At 33.2% G+C, this 23,491-nt stretch overlaps 1 protein-coding gene across 6 annotated transcripts; it reads left to right on the top strand.

Annotated features, from left to right (window-relative positions):
• Nucleotides 1–1,198: 1,198 nt before the first annotated feature.
• msh5 (mutS homolog 5) lies at nucleotides 1,199–21,969 on the top strand. 6 transcript variants are annotated; one of them, XM_087284546.1, is made up of 24 exons: nucleotides 1,199–1,647; nucleotides 1,773–1,872; nucleotides 4,200–4,280; nucleotides 4,401–4,457; nucleotides 6,202–6,323; nucleotides 6,838–6,947; nucleotides 7,815–7,850; nucleotides 7,934–8,016; nucleotides 8,888–8,933; nucleotides 9,026–9,164; nucleotides 12,817–12,879; nucleotides 12,963–13,091; nucleotides 13,197–13,269; nucleotides 14,463–14,572; nucleotides 15,751–15,831; nucleotides 16,227–16,314; nucleotides 16,695–16,881; nucleotides 16,983–17,109; nucleotides 18,256–18,405; nucleotides 18,740–18,814; nucleotides 18,891–19,034; nucleotides 19,146–19,283; nucleotides 21,363–21,436; nucleotides 21,511–21,969. In XM_087284546.1, the coding sequence occupies exons 1-24, from the start codon at nucleotides 1,552–1,554 to the stop codon at nucleotides 21,620–21,622; spliced, it is 2,421 nt and encodes an 806-aa protein (XP_087140672.1). In that variant the 5' UTR covers nucleotides 1,199–1,551; the 3' UTR covers nucleotides 21,623–21,969. The 6 variants fall into 6 exon arrangements, with proteins under 6 accessions (XP_087140672.1, XP_087140675.1, XP_087140671.1 ...); XM_087284545.1 differs by having other exon boundaries at nucleotides 1,200–1,647; nucleotides 1,749–1,872; XM_087284547.1 differs by having other exon boundaries at nucleotides 1,354–1,647; nucleotides 1,776–1,872.
• Nucleotides 21,970–23,491: the final 1,522 nt, after the last annotated feature.

The following is a 23,491-nucleotide window of genomic DNA, read 5'->3' as shown; positions in this document are numbered from 1 at the left end:
GAATTCCGCAGATTTCTGCAGATTTTTAGCCCATTATTAATTCTGTTTATTTACTTGAGTAAATGTGTAAATCTGAACTTATTCAGTTTTTATTCAGCAATTTATTAATTTATACCTGCTGGATAGAGGTAATTCATCTCTCTTTATTACTGTTTACCATGATAAATATAGTTTAAGTCAGGAACAAATATAATATATATATATATGAATAAAAAGTATTTCATGCCAAAATTTTCTAAAATGGGCTGGTGGTTGATTTCTGTAAGTTGCTCTGTGAATCTTTTTTTATTTAATATATTAAGGTGTAAGTTATGATACTCCGCTGGATACTCCCAAAATAATTCCGCAGAAGTCCGCAGATTTTTACCAAAATTCTCCGCAGAAATAGCAAAAAACGTCCGCAGATTCCGTCTGGCCCTGGTCATAACTAGGCCCACATGGAATCTGCGCATGCAGAATTCCGCAGATTTTCCGCATATTTTCCACAGAATTCCGCAGAATTAGCCCATCTTTGATTCTATTTATTTACTTGTGTATATGTGTGTAAATGTATATTTATTCAGTTTTTATATTAATTTCAGTAATTATTGACTAAACAGTTCACATGATTTATTCACAATACAGTTTGTAAAGTAATATTTTCTGTCTTTTAGTAGATATATGAGAGACTTGCTTTATTTACCAAATAAAGTGGATCTAATTGGATTTGCATTGTAAACATTAAATAAAAGTTTAAAAGGTATTGTTTTTTAATTTTTGTATATTAAGGTTTTTAGTTATGATACTCCCAAAATCATTCCGCATAAATCCACAGATTTTTTAACACAATTCTGCGCAGAAATAGCAGAAAATGTCCGCAGATTTCGTCTGGCCCTAGTCATAACTAATGTTAACACTGCTGTCATTATAAAAAGTATCAACATGTGGAACTTTCTGGATTCTCAGAAGCTTTGGAAATGAAAGATCTAAAACAGGAAATACAGGAACATAATTGTTTAGATCCCTCACATGGTGCTCATTCTAAATATATATATATATATATATATTAATATAAATATATATAATACATAGAACGTAAATCCTTGTTGGAAACATGGGCTTTATATTTGTTTATTTTTATCTGTTTAAATAAATAATATATATATATATATATATATATATATATATATATATATATATATATATATATATATATATATATATATATATATTTGTTTGTTTTTTTACAATTAACCATATGTCTGCCCTTTTGTATACAATTTAAGCGATACAAAATTAGAACAAAATCATTGTATTATTTATCATATTTTTCCTTATTCCTTATTAATTAATTACTTTTTTGTTTATTTGTTCAATTGCGGGTGTGGTTGATACTTGTTTTATACCTGACGTAAATGAGTAGGATTCGCGCCATTTCACGCACTTGTGGGTGAATAACACAACGGAACAAAAACAACCAATATTCATAACGAGTTGCAAAAAACTCAACTTAACACGCCTCGGAAAATTCCCCTCGTATTTTTGTGAAAGCTAGTTGTGTTTTATATCTAAATGTACCGTGTAGCTGACGACAATATTTTACCACAGCCAGAAAGCAGATCCCCAAGTGTTATGAATGAAGACGAGGATGATGGGAGAAACCGTGAGGTAAATTCTAGTTTGTGTTGGTAAGCTATCACGTATGAAGATCTTATCCTTTTAATTTTGCTTGTGATGAACACTTACGAGGTCTTTGTGTGTAATTTTAGATTATCTTGAGTGTACTTTTAAAGCAGGGCAATATAGGATTGAGTTACTATGACAGTCGTGATTATACACTGCATTACATGCCGGACACTGTGGAAAACAGCGACCTCTACCTGCTGGATAGAGGTAATTCATCTCTTTATTACTGTTTACCATGATAAATAGTTTAAGTCAGGAATGAACCAAATAAGGCCTTCTCTAGATATATATATATATATATATATATATATATATATATATATATATATATATATATATATATATATATATATGAATAAAAAGTATTTCATAACAAAAATTTCTTAAATGTGCTGGTGGTTGATTTCTGTGAGTTGTTCTGTAAATGTTGTTCATTTGGTTCTCAGATGTTTGTTTATTAGAAACAGTTGAAACAGTTTACAAATGTACAAACCCTGTCATTGTCATTTTCCTAAGCCCGATTGAACCCACAGCTAAAAACTGTTATTCAGGGAAGAAAAACACAAAAATAGCAAGTTTAAAGTTGTTATCATTCACATCAATCATTTAAAAACATGACACCATAAACAAATAATCCAAATAAATACTATTTTACAATTGTCCCCTTGTTTCTGTTAGTCCTGTCACGTTTGCATTAAATTTAACATAAAATGTGTGGAATACACTACATGCTATGACATCAAATGATGGAGTTTGACAGTGATCAAGGATGCATTTTATCATTGAACTGTATGGTTTTATGCTTGTTTTGATGATTTTTTAAGGATGACAAACTTAAGTCAGGCCCTGTCACATTTTTTGTAAGTGAGAATTTACGTTTCCGGTAGACTGTCCCACATACTGTACAGTTGAAGTCAGAATTATTAGCCCCCCTTTGAATTTGTTTTCTTTTTAAAAATATTTTCCAAATGATGTTTAACAGAGCAAGCAAATGTTCACAGTGTGTATGATAATATTTTTTTCTTCTGGAGAAAGTCTTATTTGATTTCTTTCGGCAAGAATAAAATCAGTTTTTAATTTCTTAGACACCATTTTAACGTAAAAATTATTAGCCCCTTTAAGCTATTTTTTCCCGATAGTCTACAGAACAAACCATTGTTATACAATAACTTGCCTTGTTACCCTAACCTGCCTAGTTAACCTAATTAACCTAGTTAAGCCTTTAAATGTTACTTTAAGCTGTATAGAAGTGTCTTGAAAAATATCTTGTCAAATGTAATTTACTGTCATTATGGCATAGATAAAATAAATCAGTTATTAGAGATGAGGTATTAAAACTATTATGTTTAGAAATGTGTTGAAAAAAATCTTCTCTCCGTTAAATAGAAAATGGGGAAAAAAATAAACAGGATGGCTAATAATTCTGACTTCAACTGTATAATAATATTAACTAAATATTAATAGTAGAAAAAATATATGTGAAAAAACTGTGCACATTTAACAGTCAACACTTCAGGATAAAACAGTAATAACAGGGCTTATACGGTCATGGAAAACCTGGAAAAGTCATGTAAATGTGACATGGTATTTTCCAGGCCTGCGAAAGTTTTGGAAAGGTCATTTAAATTAGTTTACCAAATATCTGTAAACTTGAATATAGGTTAGTTGTCTTTACTTCTGTTCTGTCTTTGGCCAAAAACATGGTCTCACTTTATAAATGCTGCATAAGCATTGATTCATTTTCCTTCGTATTAGTCTCAATTTCAGAGGTGCCACAGCAGGAATGAACTGCCATGTGTAAACATTATCTGAATAAATTTTACATACAATATATAATATTTAAAATAAATTCAAGCTAAATAGATTTGTTTTGTGTTTTATGATATGTGTAATGAATTTGAACGTGCATTGTTTTTGCTGGTGAGGCAGTGGCACAGTAGGTAGTGCTGTCGCCTCACAGCAAGAAGGTTCCCAGAGATGGGTTGCGGCTGTAAGGGCATCCGCTGTGTAAAAACATGCTGGATAAGTTGGCGGTTCATTCCGCTGTGGCGACCCCAGATTATTAAAGGGACCAAGCCAACAAGAAAATGAATGAATGAATTGTTTTTCGTATTATTTTTGATGTATATATATATATATATATATATATATATATATATATATATATATATATATATATATATATATACATACATTCCATGTAACATTAGGTCGTGAAAATGTACTTTAAAGTCCTGGAAAAGAGTTTTTGTAGTAAAAATGTGTATGAACCTTGTTATAATAGTGACAGGCATTAATTTAGTGTGCTGCTAGAAGAATACAATCAGTTTTTTCCTCTAAACGTTGGTTTTACTCTGTTTAAGTCTCTCTCTCTCTCTCTCTCTCTCTCTCTCTCTCTCTATCTCTCTCCCTCTCTCCCTCTCTCCCTCCCTCTCCATTTTTTCACCTACTTGTTTACCTGCACTGGTTGTATCTGCCAGGATTGGGGATGCACTTGGTAGAATAATGCTTTCACAGTTGTTGTTTTTTTTCAGTCATACAGGAGCTGAGTCCAACAGTCATAATATCAAGTGCCAAACAAGAGCAATGCTTGGCCCGGTTTTTGGAAAAGCTTGGTAATTTTTTTCTCTAAATCACGATTTGTATGATATGATGTCTCACCTAATGGGTTTTCACAAAGCTTGAGTAAAAACTGCAACTTTTTGCTAAAATTACCAATTTTGCTTCAATTTCAGAATCAAACTGTGATGAATACAAGCCTGAAATTGTCATTTTTCCAAGTGCAAACTTTGGTAAGTCTGCGCAAATAGCTTAGCTTGGTTTTCTATCACAGTTCAGGCGCATTTATGTTATTATGTGTAAAGGAGATATTTAGCAGAATGTTCATGCTGCCTGTTTTCTCACAGTTAAAGTGAGTTTAAAGTGAGGGCAGTATCTTCTTAGTGGATAAAAAAGTTTTAGGAAATAATGAAGTGTACAGTATATCATTTTAAAGTACATCAAGTTGAAATCAGAAATATTAGCCCCCCCTGTATTATGTTTTCTTCAGTTTCTGTTTAACAGAAAGAGTTTTTTTTTAGCATGTTTCTAAACATAATAGTTTTAATATCTAATTTCTAGTAACTTTTCTTTTACCTTGGCCATGATGACAGTAAATAATATTTGACTAAATATTTTTCAATATACTAGTATTCAGCTTAAAGTGACATTTAAAGGCTTAACTAAATGTTAATTAGGCAATTTAACGTAATAAGGTATATGCACAGCTAGTGTTTCTTCCCATACAGCTAAACTTCCAGTGAAAGTTTAATGTGATTTTTTTCGATTTTTTAATTTATTTTATGGTTGCTTTTACAGCATCGATGTTGTAATGTGATGAAAATGCAATCGGTTAAATAGACTTCAGCATTTATTTAGTTGTTCAAGCTCAAAACGAGATGAAAAGCTGTTTACACGCACTCACCCGTCAGGATCAGCAGGAAAGCACAGAAACTCCATTGACAATTCATTCATTCATTCATTTTCTTTTCGGCTTAGTCCCTTTATTAATCTGGTCGCCACAGCGGAATGAACCGCCAACTTTTCCAGCATATGTTTTACGCCGTGGATGCCCTTCCAGCCGCAACCCATCACTGGGAAACATCCATACACACTCATTCACACTCATACACTACTGACAATTTAGCCTACCCAATTTATCTGTAGCGCATGATTTCGGACTGTGGGGGAAGCTGGAGCACCCGGAGGAAACCCACGCGAACATGGGGTGAACATGCAAACTGAACTGAAACTGAACACAGAAATGCCAACTGACACAGCTGAGGCTCTAACCAGCAACCTTCTAGCTGTGAGGTGACGGCACTACCTACTGCGCCACCGTGTCACCCTCTATTGACAACACTATAGTAAAATAAATGTACATATTTTAAAGACATGGTGCAGGAAAATTCAATTAAATGCAGTGCCTTTTCTAAAATCTGAGACCCACTAAATATCGTATATCAATCAGGCTGTGATTTTTTTAAAAAGAAAACAGCCCTTAAACTCTCTGATTTTGTATCTGCATTTAGTTCACCTGAAGCACTTGACCCATTTTACTGCAAAATTAAAAGTCCTTCTGCATGGACACTTTTAGGCAATTCATTATATAACGATGGTTTGTTCTGTGGGCAATAAAAAATGCTTAAAGGGGCTAATAATATTGACCTTAAAATGGTTAAAAACATTAAAAACTGTTTTTTTTCTTGCCGAAATAAAACAAATAAGAAATTCTCCAGAAGAAAAAATATTTTAGAAAATACTGTGAAAAATTCCTTGCTTTAATAAAAAATCATTCAAGAAATATTTGAAAAAGGAAAAACAAAATCACTGGAGAACGTATAATTTTGACTTCAACTGTACATAAATAAGTATTCAATTTTGATTTCATGCCCACTTTAATGTTTCTACTTCTGTGGCACAATACTCAATGTTTTGATTTTAAAGGATCAAATTAAAGTATTTAATTATGAGCTGATCCTCTCTCATCCTCTGCAGGTGTGGAGGTCAGCAAACAGCGACTCATTTCAGCACACCTCCCGCTTCTCTCTTCCACCATCACAGAGAGCGAGAAAATCCTCTATATCTCCTCCTGTATCCCATTAGACTCGGGGCTCATGGTGAGACATCAAAAATGTGTTTGTGCCTGACACAAAACAGTGCTCAGCATCATTGAGTACACCTCATATTTAACATTTTTAATTATTACTCAGTGAATATAGGTAATAAATATTGGTGCATTTGAACTAAACATATTTATTAGGCAGATATATTTATTAAAACAATGTTTTAGTCACCAAACATCTTTAAAATTATGTGAAATATTGGCGACTACAACATGTCATGCAATTTTTTTGTTTCTCTTGAATTTTGCTCTTTTTACATTTTTTATTTAATATTTTTTCCCTAACATAAATTTGGGCTACTAATTTTGGACTGTTATCGTGATTTATTTTGTTAGATTAGCTCCAGATTTGGCTTCAGTACTGTCTAATCTAATGTGTCTGCACAAATATAATATTGTAAAGCTTTATATATAAAAATATTAACATAAATAAGAGATCTCTAAAAGGTGTACTTATATATGTTGAGCACTGTTAATCTGGTGCATCGTTATGATCTTCTCTGTCTTAGGTGCGGTCAATAGGAGGACTGCTGAAATGTGTGGAGAAAAGAAGAATCGGCTCAGAGCTGGAGGACAATGATGTGGGCATCCCAATATTACAGTTTCTGACTTACACTCTGTAAGGCATTCGAGTTGCTATGTTTATTTCATAAAATGTATAACTTTAAGATGAAAAGAGTCTAAACCACTTTCTACTTCTATCTGTATTAACGAAGTGTCGCGCTACACTGAAAAAAATAATATAGGTGAATTGGATGAACTAAATTGGCTGCAGTGGGTGTTTTCCAGCACTGGGTTTCAGCTGGAAAACATATGCCGGAATAGTTGGTGGCTCATTCTGCTGTCACTACATCTGAAATAGAGACTAAGCTAAAGGAAAATGAATGAATTTAAACAAACTTAAAAAATTTAGTAATGTTCAACTTAATTTGTTTGTTTAAATTCAGCCCAAATAATTTGTTTGCAATCACTTACCTCAGAAAATGTAGTGAATCCAATGGATCATTCAGCGTACCTGCATTTAGTAAAAATTGCATTTAGTTTGAAAGAGCGTTACGATTTATTTGTCACATACTGGGTCAGCTTTATTTCTTACCTGGGCCTTACAGGACAGAATGCTTTGTTCCCACCATCCAATTTTTGTTTGTTTAATTATTATTATTATTTTTTTGTGAACAATTGTTTTTATTATTAAAATTGTTTGTTTAATATAGAGAGCATACAGCATATGACTATATCATAAAACAACCCCGAATCCCGTTTAATTTTATTCTTGATTTTTCTTGTAGCACTATGGGTTGGAGGTTTGGGGCATGTTGGGGAGTATATTTGGTTATGATCTACTGTACCTTGTTGGATGTTGATGTAACTTGTAAAAATCAAATAAGCATAATGCTTAACAAAAATTACCATTTTATTTCAAAACAATGTTTAAATTTTTTTGTTCACTGTGCATGAACGACTTATTTTGTTTCTTGTTTTGCAGGCAAGATGTCGTGTATGTTGATAGAGACACATACAGGTATGAGTAAGTCCCTTCCTTCATTGGTTCTATTTATTCAGCTTATTTGAGCTGTACAAACCGGTTTCAATTTGTTTCTGTAGTGCACTGCAGATCTTTAAATCTGAGCTACATCCTTCAGTATTAAAGCTTCAGTCAGGAGTGAAAGAGGGATTGAGCCTCTATGGTAAAACTTTTTTTTTTGTGCGTCATTTTCACTCAAATACATAATTTGATGTTTAAGATTTAAAAAGTTAATGTTGCTTTTAAATATTAAGTATTTGATGAACTAAATCAATAAATATGTTTAAAAAACTATTTAATTAATTAATTTTATTTAATAATACTTTTTTTTATTAATGGTGAAATTTAAATTGTATGTACTGTGACTGTTAGTAGAAAAAAACACAACAAAACAGAGTTATGAGAGTTATAAACTTTTTTTTGTGTTTTGTAAATTACATTCATTTTATATGATACATTATTAATAAGAGATATGCATAAAATACAAAGCTGTCTTTTATATTTTTGGACATGTTTGAAGATGATAATTATTAAACATCTACTAAATCTAAATCTAAAAAAAATCAATAAATCAATAAATCTAAAAAAACGATTAAATAACCATTAAACTAGTAATTTTTAATTTATAATAATTAAATCAATGGTAATATTTATGAATTGTGACTGTGAGTAGAAAAAATGCAAGAGAACAGAGTTATAACAGAAACTAAATAATTGTTATATTTTATCAATTAAAATAATTTTATTTGATCAATTTTATTAATGTGAGATATTGATGAAATATATAGCTGTCTTTTACATTTTTGCACTTGCATCAAAACCAAAAAACAGGGGTTCAATAAAAGATTAGTTCCCAAAAAATACTGTCCTAATTTATTCACCCTCATGTCATTTCTATCCTTAACAAAGTCAGAATGTTTGTTCTAAAAGTGATAATGATGACAACAGTAGTTCCGGTTTTAGAATAAATACGAAGAATTAAGCTCTGTTTGCAATGTTATGTTTAGTTTTTAAACACTGGCCATGTTCTGCAGGTATTCTAAACCAATGTCGAAGCAAATATGGCTCTCTGCTTTTACGGTAACAACCCTTTTTATATTAACAGAATGTTTGTATGATGCAATATTTAATTGGATCATACATATAATACATTTTTCTTCTGTTTGTTTCAGGCAGTGGCTCCACAGACCTACTCGAGATCTGAACATCCTGAACAGACGTCAGGAAGTGATCCGTTTCTTCACATCCCCTCGTAACTTTGCTGATCTCTGCACGTTACAAAGTTGTCTGCGCAGTATCAAAAACATCTCGGTACAGATTTGAACATTTTGTTTGTCTGGCGTACTCTTTTGTTTAAACAGAGCCAGATTAATGTACACAGGGTTCACAGGGGTTTTCTGGACTATCATGGAATTTTAAAAGGTCTATATCAGATGTTGAAAGTCAGGAATTTTTAGATATTTTTTTGCCTGAGTGTAACCAGTGTTTGCATTGGGTTTATTTTCTTTTTAATAACCAGAAAGAGATCAGTCGTGACGTTTTAATCTGAATCTGATAACACACAGCATAGATTTTACAGTGTGTCTTTGCTCTTATAGCTTTTCTCTTCCATGTGCAATCAGTGCAAAAAGGGATGAGAGCATGGGATAAATCTCAAACAAAATAAAGCTAACAATGAGTGACAAATCACACTCGATAACACAAAATACAGATTTTACAGTGCGTCTTCGCCCTTATAGCTTTTCTGTTAAAGGAAAAGTGCAATGCATTCAACAACACTCACATGCATTCATGAAACAAAAATAAATCAAAACCTCAATTAAAGTCAAAATCAAAATAATATGTGAAAACTAAAGTTATAAATATTCTTTTAACATGAAAAATAACTTCAGATGGTATAAGATTAATAGGAGCTGATCGGATACCCACTCAGTGCAAAAAGGTAAGATGGGGGCGCAAAACTGAAAATTAAAGCTTAAGTGTTGTTAGAAATTTAAAGGAGAAGATGCACACAATGATAAGCACTTAATAAACATTTTGTTTCGTTTATTAGTTAAAATACATATGAAAATATTATATATCAGGTGAAATAATACATCCAATACCTGTTACACAAGTCATGAAATATGTTATTTTCCATTTATCTAATGTAATTGCATTCTTTTCATGCACATCAATTGGTACTCACTTGTCACTCAGTCAAATGCATTCACCAGCCTGTATCTGTTAACTAACGCTATATGCCAGGATGAAATTAATTTTTAGAGATTTGGATTTAAAATTGGATTTAAAATAACTTCTTCAAAATTACTAAACTGCATTTCGTTGCATTGTACTTGTACATGTGTAATGACAGAAAAGTTGAATCTAATCTAATCTTCAAATGTAAAGTTTATATAACCAACATCCAGCTAGCAAATATGGAACAGGCAAACATGCAAGTAGTACTAACTTCCACGCTTCATTACGCATATGGTTTTGCATTTAAATTAAAACAATGTATTTAGCATTTCCCCCATTGCTTTAATTACTCTCTGTACTTGACTCTAGGCATGTTAGGATGTATATCCATGCACTGAAACAAGGCTCACCACAAGTATGTCCCAACTGTGAGCGTTGAAAATGTGAACATTTAAAGTGCCTTGTGCTGCATGTCAGAACATGAGAGCACATGGGACCAAAAGCCCATGCATCTATTCCTGCTTAAATTAAATTCATAAGCTTTTGTTAGTTAAACATTGAACCTTAAAGCACGAAGAGGACTCAGAACTGAGATCTGAGAAGTGCTTATCTCAATGGGTGAATGAAAATTACGCTCAAATTAAGACTTGCTCAACAGTAAAATTTTATTATGACCAATTGTCAAGTCAGTGTGTCTCACAATGAGTATTCAGTCGGTTTCCTCAGAATGTAAACATTAGAGAAATTGTGTGTTTCTCATTGTGCTGCATCTGTGAGTTGTCTTAAAGTAATAATCCCTACTGTCTGTGTTTTTAATTACATTTAGTCATATAGCAGACACTTTTGTTCAGCGCAACTTATAATTAAGGATTCATTCAGCTCTTCAACAAATGCACGCAAGAAGTGCTAATTATACAAAGGGAAATCTTTATGCTCAGAATTAAGTGTTTGGAAAGGGGAGAGTTTCTATAGGCGCTTTGTCAAACCCTCCTATCTGTGTGAGGCACACTCAGAAGTGATCATGTTTTGGCGTTGTTGGATGGTGAGGTAGGGAGATAAGAAGTGGTCTTGGTTTTGTTCACAGGGGTTCAAGTGATCTTGGAAGCGATTGGCTTTTAGTTGTCTTTTGAATGATACTAGTTAATGCACAGTCCTTGTGGGAATATGATTATTTATATTAAACAACAAAAGACAATGAAATCACTCTCTGCTCTTGCCTAAGTAGCTATATAGTTCACTAAAGCAGTGGTTCCCAACCTTTTTTTGGCCTGAGACCCCCGTTTTTCCCCCGGAAAATATTTATTACTATATCTAGATATGTTTATGCACAAATAAAAGCCTAATGTAAAATGTAAAGCAAAACATAAGTAGGCGTGTTTTGGTGTTTAGTATGTTGCTAGGCGACCATTAACCGTTTTCTCAGAGGATGACAAGCTGAAAAAGCATTGCTGTCGCTCTGTTACAATTTTTATTTATGGAGAAAAGTACAAAGCACTGCAGTGTTGGAGTGTTCTGTGTTTGTCTGAGAAAACTAATCTTACCAAAATGTGAATATTCTATACAAGCTGAAGCTGATCGGTCAATTCTTGTCATGTCACTTGCGGTGCGCTCACGGCCTGGGGTTCATTGGTGCGAGCGCATCACACCGCTTGTGTGCGCAAGCCACAGACCTCCATTGGAAACAACAAACTTGTGCAAACTCTAAAAATACACAGTATGCGAACGTTCTCTAAAAGGCTGCCGTCATTTGCGATCTCCATCAGTTGATTTTCTTGCACAGACATGCTGGATTCACCTGATTTGTTGACAAATGGGTTGCGGATCCATTCCTTGGCAGTTCCTTTACTTGGCCTTTTTCCCTTGGCAAAGAAACTTTCCAAATATGTCTTTTTCTTACTTATTTTGCTGCTTTTGGGTTAAATTTGGGCGCTAAAGTAATCGAGATGTAAGCGAGAGAATACGGTCATTTTTCAAAATAAAAGTTGTTCCAAATAAAAGATCATTCAGACTTAAATAATAATAAAACAGAAATAATTAATGATTTCTTGTGCAGCCTGGTACCAAATGATCCACAGACCGATGGTTGAAGACCACTGAGGTAGGGGATAAAATGAACTAAGGCAACATGATAATTCTCCGAATTGTCCACTGCTAAGAAATTTTTTAAATATGACGCGACCCCCTAAAAGCTCGCTGAGGCCCCCCTGTGAGCCGGGACCCTCCTGTTGGGAACCGCTGCACTAAAGGTTAATCTTTATTTAATTTTATACCGTATGCAGTGTTATATTGGTTAAATTGTTTTGTTTTTTACTGAACATATCATTTACCGAACCATACAGAAACTGTGACCCTAAGTCCCCCAAAAAGGAACTGAAGAAGTCTGTATTGTTACATCTTTAAGATGTTTTTTAAAATGTGAGGTAAATTATCCATTATTTTTATTATAGTGACTATTAAAGTCATGCAAAATTATATTCAAGCTAAAATAATTTTAATATTATGTTATTATTTTAACATATTATTTGAATATTATAATATTATAGAATATAATAGAAGCACAACATCAGCCTGTTTTTCCTTTTTTTGTATGTCATGAGGATGTTTTATATTTTATTACTTTACTATAAAAAACTTTTAATAAATACTTTCTTATATTTTTAGTATTTTTAAAATCTTTTTAGTCAGTGTAAGTCAGCGAATTTGACATATGGTTTAAAGTGGAAACCCTGTATACAACAAAAAACCTGGCAAATGAACTGACATAGAGCTGTCTTTGGTGTAGATGCTGCTGCATAAAATGTCCCTCTGTAACCCGAAGGTCGCAGTTTGGCAAAGTCTATACAAGGTATGCTCACAACACTTGGATATATGTATTCCATCATAACATGATTGGCTGTTGTTGTTTTTTATCTGTGCTTGTCTTATCAGACTGTGTACAGTGCAGTGTGCATTCGAGACACCATTCGCTCCCTGCCACAATCCATCCAGCTTTTCAGAGAAATCAGCGAAAACTTCACTGATGATCTTTTCTACATCGCCACATACATCAGTAAAGTGGTGAGTCTGAAATATGAGCCAATGGATGGTATTATTTATTGCTCTTTTTGTATCTGTTGAGTTATTACTGAATTAATGTAATTGCTTTGGTTTTGTTCTTCGCAGGTGGACTTTGAGGGAAGCATATCTGAGAATCGATTCACTGTCCGGCCGAATGTCGACCCTGTTATTGACGAGAGTGAGTGGTTGTCCAGTTTTCTGGGATAGTAAAGCTACATCCGTGCTTTATTTTATTTTTGTTTATGACTGAGAAAATTAAATAATTGTTCCATTATTCAGCTACATTTTCAACACATTCCCGGTACTAGGTTGGGGCTGGAAGGGCATCCGCTGCATAAAATATAATCGGAATAGTTGGTGGTTCATTCCACCGTGGCGACCTCTGATAAATACGGGATAACACCAACGGAAAATGAATGATTGAATAAATAAATAAAGTTAATTATTTCCTGTGGATGTGTGAGATTAATGATTCATATTGCCTGTAGAGCGGTATAGGCAGAAGTACAGTAAAAGGTAGAACCATTTCTGGTACAAACTAGTGTGGTCATAATCACACACCACATGAAACCACATACCAATTAGCACATACATGTTAAAAAGTACCTGTGTGCTAGGGCTGCACAATATATTGTTTTAGCATCGATATCACAATGTGACATCTGCAGTAGTCACCCCATAAAACCATAACGTCATGCTTGTGTTGTGTTATATTTTATGCACTCCCATCATCCCAGTCCATCTAAAATTATACATTTTTTGCTAATAGGGCTGTTTAAATATATATTTATATTATTACAATGTCATTTTGTCCACCCAATATCTTGCAGCCTTATGTGTACACTTAAATATACATTTAAAGACACATTTATTAACCCTCCTGTTTTAAATTATTATTATTTATATATTTCCCAAGTGTTTTTTAACAGAGCAAGGAAATTATTTAACATATTTTGTATTATCTTTTTTATATGGAAGAAAGCAAATAATTTAAATAATTATTTAAGATGTAAAAATAAATGCTAAGGTGAATATTATTAGTCCCTTATGAATTATTTTCCCCAAATTGCTACAGAACAAACCTATTATCCAATGACTTGCCTAGTTAGCTAATTAACGTTATACATATATTTGTGTATATATCATGTGTGTTTTGTGTGTAAAACTTATATATTCATGTCCAACATATTTTAATACTTGCTACTTTTTATAAACATAACCATGGATGAAGCCATGGTGTTAAAATACCAACCAAGCAGCATCTGTAATGGGGTCACAAGTTAGTTACGGTTTTACATTTTCATCAGTTTAAATCATAATCATTGTTAACATTCAGCTGTTTACTCGATTAAATAATCTTTTTCTTTGCAGAGAAAAGAAGGATGATGGGTCTGCCAGATTTCCTGACGGACGTGGCTCGTGCTGAGCTGGAAAACCTGGATCCTCGTTTCTCCACCTGCAGTGTCATCTACATGCCTCTGGTCAGGACATAATTAAGGCTGTTTTCCATTCATTACAGTGTGATGTTTAACCTAATTGTTGACACTGAAGCTGTTAGCATAAAGGTTGAGGGGTTTAATTCCATGTTGAATTGACCCAATAAATAAAGTCACCGAGGTTGCCATTGCGCCCCTGAGCAGGCCATTTGACCCTCATCTTGCCCCAGGACGGATGTTCCTGTAATTAGTATACTGCAGTGTTACTAAATGACAAGCAGCTGTAACGGCTGCACTAATGACTGTGACATCTGGGTTAGCAAAAGCAGCAAGCAGTGCAGTTTGATTCAATAGCAAAATAAGGTTGTAACTGAAGTAAAACAAATTGGTGCCACCAAACAAATATACTAAAATTATGATTGTTCCCAAACAGGTTTCCCATAAACTTTTATAGTCATTCTTGTTTCTTGGTTCATGCAAACAGCAAGTCCAAATTCATGCTACAGGTGTGACATCTCTAGACATTTTGGGCTGATTAAACAAATTGCAAATTTAAAAGACTGAAAAAGTTTTGTAATATAGAAACATAGACATCAATATTGAATGAATATGTCATGAATATTTACTGAAAGTCATGGAATTTTAGTAGGAAATGTGTATAAAACATGTACAAAGTATGGCAACGATATAACCATCGTTTATTTATACTTTCTTATATAGTTGCTGGGTTTATTTCTATGGGCTTATTATGTGGTCTTTGTCGCCATCTTGTGGATGGACAAAAAACCATCTTTGCTCTGCTCAATGACAGGCTGATGAATGCTGACGTACTGTATCTCAGAAATTATAAATATGCAATCTAAACAGCTACATTCTCGCCTATAAAGTAAATTATGTTTTCCAACAGCATCAAGATTTGTCAAACTGTAGTTGGTTTATTGATCAGTCATCACTCTATGTGGGCGGAGTAATACAGAAGGGTGAGGAGGCTGTACGAGTTCTGATATTGCATATTGAAGAATATAGCACGGCTATCAGCCAATCAGATTTGAGAACCAGAAAGAACTGTTTTGTGTGTGTGTGTGTGTGTGTGTGTATAAATATATATATAAAATGCTATGAAATAATAATCAGCCCAAGGTTTGCATGTCAATACAAAATCTGTATTATTTACCTGATACAAATGATACCATTTTTGTATTTTATACTGCTTTGGATGACAGATTGGATTTTTACTGACTGTGCCAAGATTGCCCAGTATGCTGGATAAACAGAGCTTTGAGATTGCTGGTCTTGATTTCATTGTGAGTATGCCAGAATCTTTGTTACAAGGCAACACAGTATTCAGTTGCTCATTTTTTGGTTTTGGTTTAAACTGGTAACCCAAAGTGTGTATACATTTTATACAGCATTTCATTTAGCTTAAATGACATATGTTCATACTCCAATCCGGCTACATTTTGCATTTAATTTTACTCTTATGTGTGTCTTGCTAATTTTGGCCCTTGCATGCAATCTAATTACTGTTTAAGATTAAAGATACAGTTTTCTTTCAAAAGAACTGGGCTTAATTGGTCTTATCACAGAAATCTAATATGCACATGCTGAGTAAATACTCCAGGCCTTTTTATATTTGACTCATTAAAGCTTGAGGGTTTGGTTAAAGCACATTTTTGAGTTTGTTTGTGGATTATTTCAGTTTCTGTCAAAGGACCAACTGCATTATCGCAGCACTCGGACCAAAGAGCTGGACAGCATGCTGGGAGACCTGCATTGTGACATCCTAGGTCTTTCTTTCTTGCATGCATTCTTGTTTGCTTGTACACTCTTAACAATTTCTTGTTGAATCTAAAGTAACCTACTGGCAGCAGTTTGCCAGTTACTTACTGTAAATCAATTACAGCAAAAATATTGTATTTACATTTGCATGCATATGCATTTACAGTATTGTATTTATTTACTATAAGATATACAGTAGTTTCCACAATACACTTTCAGAAAACAGCCACATACAGCATAACTGTCCTACGGTAAAATACAGTTCATATTACAGTTATATACTGTGTAATTTGCAAAAAAAAACAGTGAAGAATATGTTTACTGCACAAAATCCTTTACTGTGTTTTTTAAAATGGTATGTAATTGTGTGTGTGTGTATTTCTTTCAGATTTGGAGATGGCGGTAATGAGGAAACTTCAGGCCTCAGTGCTTCAGCGGAGTGACTGTATGTATAAGGTCATGTCTCTGTGTGCAGAGCTGGACTGTCTCATTGCTCTTGCTCAGGCCTCTCGTGAACATGGCTACTGCTGTCCAATACTGACAACAGAGCACAGACTGGCCCTGATCGAGTCTCGGTACAATTCTCATTGAATTACTGTACAGGAATATTACATTTTTTTCTTATTCTTCTGTTTTTAAATAAATCTCTCTATCTTCTCCATTGTTTCACTTTCAGACATCCTTTGTTGGAGTTGTGCACTTCAGTATTTGTGTCAAACACCTACATCAGCTCTGAAACGGAAGGCAAAGTGAAAGTTATTACGGGGCCAAATTCCTCCGGAAAGAGCATCTTTCTGAAACAGGCAAACACAACTAGAAACATTAGAGACATTCATTTAACACTGTGCATTAAACATAGTTAGATACTATACACAATATTTTTTTCAGAATATTCACAGCAAATACTTATTTTATTTTTGTTTATACCAATACATTTTGCTCGTATTACTCTGAATGGGGGAAAGTGCAACACACCATATGGCCAATAGTTCCTGCAATATAAATAAAAGGGCAATTCAGTCAACTGTTTAATCCATTGTGTCATTGAATCTTTGATTGCAAAAGGGCATCTGTAGAGTTATGGGCCTACACTGAAAAAAATATTTTCTTTCTTAGAGGTTTTGTGTTGCTTATAGTCCAAATATCTTAAAATAATTTAACCAAAAAGGAAAATGTACTTGTTTTAATTAAATTAAATTAAATTAAATTTTATTTTATTTTATTTTATTTTATTTTATTTTATTTTATTTTATTTTATTTTATTTTATTTTATTTTATTTTATTTTATTGCTTAATCTATTGGCAGATTATTTTGGTTGTTTTATGTCCTAAAACAAGACAAATGTTTTTTTTAAACAAATCTTGAAAATGTTTCTTTTTAGAGATATATGTACTAGAAACAAGACAAATCTCTTACTAAGAATATGTGTTTGAATATGTTTTTGGAGTGTAATATTTTTCTCATAGGATTAATTCAAAGCAGATTTCTTTTAAATAGCTAAGCTGAAGCATTTTATAAAGGGATAGTTCACCCAAAATGAAACTTTACTCATGATCTACTAACCAAACCTTTAGTTTCAAACCTTTAGAGTTTATTTATTGTGCTGAACACTTAAGAAGATATTTTGAAGAATTTTAAGAATTCTACAGTAAGAAAAACAAATACAATAGAAGGCAATGGTTACAGGTGTCCAGCTTTCTTCATAATATCTTGTTTAGAGTTCAACAGAATAAATAAACTCTACATGTTTGTAGAAATAAATAATAGTATAGTTTTAATTTTGTGTGAACTGTCCATTTAAATTAGCTGTTAAAAATGAAGTTTTTTTTAAAGGAGGTTTTTCTTAATTTAAACTTTTAACTTGGACAGCATTAACATTTATACAGCATTCCATGACTCTTGATAATGTTTTTGTGTTTGGCATTGTGTGTTTTGCTTGTGTTCAAAGGTGGGTTTGATTGTGTTTATGGCACTGATCGGCTCAAATGTACCTGCTAAAGAGGCAGAGATTGGACTGGTTGATGGTATCTTCACCCGCATGCATAGTCGTGAGTCTATATCAGTGGGTCTGAGCACCTTCATGATTGACGTGAACCAGGTGAGATGATCTAAACAAAAAAAAAAGCCATCAATACACTTTTTAAAATTTTATAACACGGCCAAATATTTAAATATTACCAAGGTATCATTAGTGGAGCAGCCCTTCACAAATGATACTGATTAAATATTTGCATACGAGGTGTAGGTGAATTGGATGAACTGAATTGGCCGTAGTGTATAATTATGTGTAAATGTGAGAGTGCATGGGTGTTTCCCAGTACTGGGTTGTGGCTGAAAGTGCATCCGCTGCGTAAAACATATTTCATGCTGGAATAGTTGGTGGTTCATTCCACCGTGGCAACCCCTGATAAATAAAATTCTGTTTGATCTAGATGGCTCATTCATTGAATCACAGCACTGAGAACTCCCTTGTTCTGGTGGATGAATTTGGCAAAGGAACCAACACTGTAAGTGTGTAGAACAGGACTTTTACATGAGGAAGCAAGGACATATTTCAACTAATATTGTGTGTTTCTGATGCAGGTGGATGGGTTGTCCCTCCTGGTCTCATGTCTCAGTCACTGGTTGCGTCGTGGGCTGCAGTGTCCTCATTTGCTTATGTCCACATGCTTCCACAGCCTCATCCAGCTGGGATTGATCCCTGATTCCTCGCTCCTGGCTCTACTGGTGCCATAGAAATAGACAAATACATGTTAAATACAAAGAAAATAATTGTTTATTGTTTCAATTACTAAGATTATCAAATCAATACATGCAGTGTTGTTTTTTGTTTTGCAGACTCTAGAGACTGCAATAGAGGGAGACGAGCTGGTGTTTTTGTACCAGGTGAAAAATGGCATCTGTCAGTCCAGTTGTGCAGCTAATATCGCCACTCTGGCCGGCATTCCTGATGATCTGGTCAGGAGAGGAGTAGAGGTATGACACAGAAATATTCACCTAGTAATTTTTTACTGTGAATTCAAGTTAGAAAAGGCATTATATTACATGCTGTCTCATGCTTTTCACTATAAAGGTGTTCGATTGCCTACAAACTAACTAAATTAGATTATATTAGAATGCTTTCTAACATTAGTGATCGACTTAGGAAACATTATTTCTTCATTTCTTTTTGTTAAATGAAAGATATGGAAAACATTAAAGAAATAGTTCAGCCAAAGATAAAAACTTAAGTCACCTTCTACTTTTATCATTCATTCATTTTCTTTCGGCTTAGTCCTTTTATTCATCAGGGGTCGCCACAGCAGAATGAACCGCCAAGCTATCCAGCATATGTTTTACACAGCGGATGCCCTTCCAGCTGCAACCCAGTGCTGGGAAACATCCATACACACTCGTTCACATACACTATGGCCAATTTAGTTTCAATTCACGTAGAGCACATGTCTTTGTATGGGGAACACCGGAACACCAGGAGCAAACCCAAGCCAACACGGGGAGAACATGCAAACTCCCCACAGAAATGCCAGCCACAGTGCTAACCACTGAGCCACCGTGTCGCCCTTCTACTTTTTTTTTTCATATCGAAAAGGAAAATAAAAAAATGTCCTGCTTTTGCTCATCTATATGATGGGAGTGAATGGCGCACTTTTAAAAATATATTGCAGTAAATACACATTTTTCTGGGGATATATGACAAGGTTTAATGAAAGTAAAGGGAAACTTAATGCAACATGTAACAAGAATCTTAAACTTGACTTGACTTGTTTTTGGCATGATTGTGTGTTCATGACTCTTTTTTCTGAAGAATTAGCTAATCACTGAATTTTAATGCTAATATAATAGTAATACTAAATTTAATTGTTTTAAGGAATATTCAAAACAGCATTTTTTTTTAAGTTTGAAGATTTTTTTTCTCTCTTTTCATGCAAATGTCCTTCAAACATTATATATATATATATATATATATATATATATATATATATACAGTTGAAGTCAGAATTATTAGCCCCCCTGAATTATTAGCGCCCTTGTTTATTTTTTTCTCCAATTTCTGTTTAATGGAGGGAAGATTGTTTCAGCACATTTCTAAGCATAATAGTTTTAAAAACTTATTTCTAATACCGGATTTATTTTCTCTTTGTCATGATGACAGTAAATAATATTTTACTTGATATTTTCAAGACACTTCTATACAGCTTAAAGTGACATTTAAAGGCTTAACTAGGTTAATAAGGTTAACTAGCAGGTTAGGGTAATTAGGCAAGTTATTGTATAACAATGGTTTGTTCTGTAGATTATCGGAAAAAAAATAGCTAAAAGGGGCTAATAATTTTGTCCCAAAATTGTTTAAAAATTAATTGTTAAAAAATTGTTTAAAAAAAATAACTGCTTTTATTCTAGCCGAAATAAAACAAGTAAGACTTTCTCCAGAAGAAAAAATATTATCAGGCATACTGTGAAAATGTCCTTGTTCTGTTAAAAATAGTTTGGGAAATATTTTAAAAAATATAATAAAATCAAAAGGGTGCTAATAATTCTAACTTCAACTGTATATATATATATATATATATATATATATATATATATATATATATATATATATATATATATATATATATATATATATATATATATAATGTGTATTTATATATATATATGTATTATATATATAAATAATGTTTGAAGGACATACATTTATATATATTTATATATATTTATATAACTATATATTTATATAGTTACAAGCCCAGGGTAGTCTAAGGGAGTAGGCTTGCACACTTGGATTGAGGACAGAAATTCAAAAGAAAACTGTGCTTTAAAGTAAGAACAGACAACAATAAATGGAGTACAAATAATAGTGATTTATTTACAAGTGGTGATGGTGAAAAAGTGAGTGAGTTACTTATAATATTTACAATTTTAGGAACAATAAAAAGTTTAGAAAAACTGGCTATGGGTGGTGCTAAAGAAAAGAACCAATCAAAACCAAAACTTAGTCTTAGTCTTACTAAAATCTTACTAATATATATTTTTTAAATATTCTGATTTTTGCAGGTATCAGATTTATACAGAACAGGAAGAACCATCAGAAAGATGGAGAGGCCATCTGCGGATGAACAGAACAACAGGTAAAGGATTGTTCCATATATTAAAATATTATTCTTAAATTGTTCTCCAACTTAAACTGTATGTTCTGATTCAGGTGTGCTGAGATTGTGGAGAAATTCCTCAGCATTGATCTAGATGACCCTGAGCTGGATCCAGATTTACTTTTGAAAGACCAGATGCTTCCTGCTCTTGAAGAGGTGTTGTGATTTGTCCGAGATTTGACTCTGGGTACACTTGGTGAAGCAAAATACTTAATTTTATTCCAGGGTTGATATTCAAGAACACATCATATTACAGCTGACGTTTTGGATGATATCATATTTGTTATTGTCTTCCAAATTGGAATAGTTTCAATATATTTGAATGATATTAAATTGGAGCAGTGCGGTTTAAAAAAAAAAATCTACTCATTTCCATGAAATTGGCATTGATTTATGTTTTGAATGATTACATAGAGCAGTTAGAATGTACTAGACATATAATACTAGATATAGTAGTTAGAATGCCTACAGTTTTTAATCGTTTTGTGATTTAATAAATGAATCAGTTCTCAGTTCTCTAGTTTGTTTTTGATTTTGATGAACTGATTGTGCTGTAAGTTTATTTTTGCAGCTAGTGTAGCCAGTGATATAGAACGAAAGGTTGTCTTAGCATTACTTTACGGTAAACAGACTTTATCTCACCACCTTTTCACAGGAGTGCTGCCACTGAATGGCGGTGCAGAAAACACAGCAATTATTAACTCTCTAGGGGGCTGACTTGATTTCAGAGGACCGTTAATGAGTTTCTTCAAGTAATTACTTGTCACAACATTAGAAGGAAGCAACAACTTGCTCGGAGTTTATCAAATCAATTAAGTTCTCGAGCCATCTGTTGCAAGAGAATCAAAAAAAAGAAAAAAAAAAAGATCTGCTTTGGTTGAATTACCTTCCCTGTGAGAAATTCAGAGCAGATCCAGAACGCCCACCACAAGCACCTTAAATAGCATCCACATCATTTATTGCAGAATCAAAAGCAGAGTAAGGTGAAGTAGGGTCACTAAAATAGTATTGTATCATATACTATCCGAGTATTTACTTACATTTGAAATTGCCTTTTGTTTTTTACATTTTCAGTTTTCATTTTAATTTGTTTTATGATGTTCTTTCTTTTTGTTTTACTTCTAAATAGCTTGTATTTTACAACTTGAACCTGTGAGCCAAAAGCATTGTGGGTTTTGTTTTGTTTTAGAAGTTGGCTTAGAATTGCTGAAGTTTGTTTACTAAAGATCTGTGATTATAATTGTTCCAACAAATGTACAAAATCAATTAGACCATCAGATTTGGCTACAAAAGATGTGTGAGATCCAGACTGCTGTGTCTCTCACTTTTCACAATATTTGATGCTTTGCATAATAATTCAAGCCATCTATTCAGCTTTCTATAGTTCGTCCAATTAAGCTTATAGTGGTGCTATTGTGTCATGAAATGCATCTACATCCACAAGTAATAGTTGTTCTGGCAGAACAAATGGATTTACTCACCACTAATGTGTTTGTTTGCTGTGGAAAAGAAACAATTGATTGAGACTGTAATGATGTTTTTAGAGAGATGCTTCAGTTTTTCTCTACTAAGTGCTGTTGTTTTGCTATAATTGCAAAGCATATGCATGGGAGAAGTCAGCAAATCGCCATGAATTTAAAAAACTAAACACATCAGTAAAGATGTATCACATCTTGAGCATCAGTTTATTAGACACTCAGATGTATGTGACTTAAAACAATACCAAGACTAATGTCTATTATAAAAATAAAGCAAGAAATATGGCTGTTTTTTTTAAAAAACAATAATTTCAAGCAAGTTTTAGGATATTAGCACAAGGTTTTTGGCTTGAATAATAATTTCAAAGCTGTGGTTCTCAAACTGTGGTACGTGTACCACTAGTGGTACGCCGGCTTCCTTCTAGTGGTACGCGGAGGAATAAAATATGTCATGTATATGCTACATATTTCAAAATTTAGCAAAAAATATGTATATAATATTCCATATATGACTTATAGCCTATATTTCTGAGGTAATCTGCCACATTTTTTTAAC

The sequence above is a fragment of the Danio rerio genome, chromosome 15, assembly GCF_052040795.2.
Source record: "Danio rerio strain M-AB ecotype USA chromosome 15, GRCz13ab, whole genome shotgun sequence".
Classification (NCBI taxonomy): Eukaryota; Metazoa; Chordata; class Actinopteri; order Cypriniformes; family Danionidae; genus Danio; species Danio rerio.
The sequence above is the reverse complement of the archived record's forward strand: the minus strand, read 5'-3'. Positions and strand labels throughout refer to the sequence as shown.

Bases quoted from the DNA above. Each gene is read 5' to 3' on its own strand.
- msh5 (XM_087284545.1), top strand. From the start codon at position 1,552: ATGTACCGTGTAGCTGACGACAATATTTTACCACAGCCAGAAAGCAGA. The intron at 16,315-16,694 runs GTCTTTCTTTCT...TATTTCTTTCAG, and splicing joins CCTGCATTGTGACATCCTAG to ATTTGGAGATGGCGGTAATG. The intron at 19,035-19,145 runs GTGCCATAGAAA...TTTGTTTTGCAG, and splicing joins CCTCGCTCCTGGCTCTACTG to ACTCTAGAGACTGCAATAGA.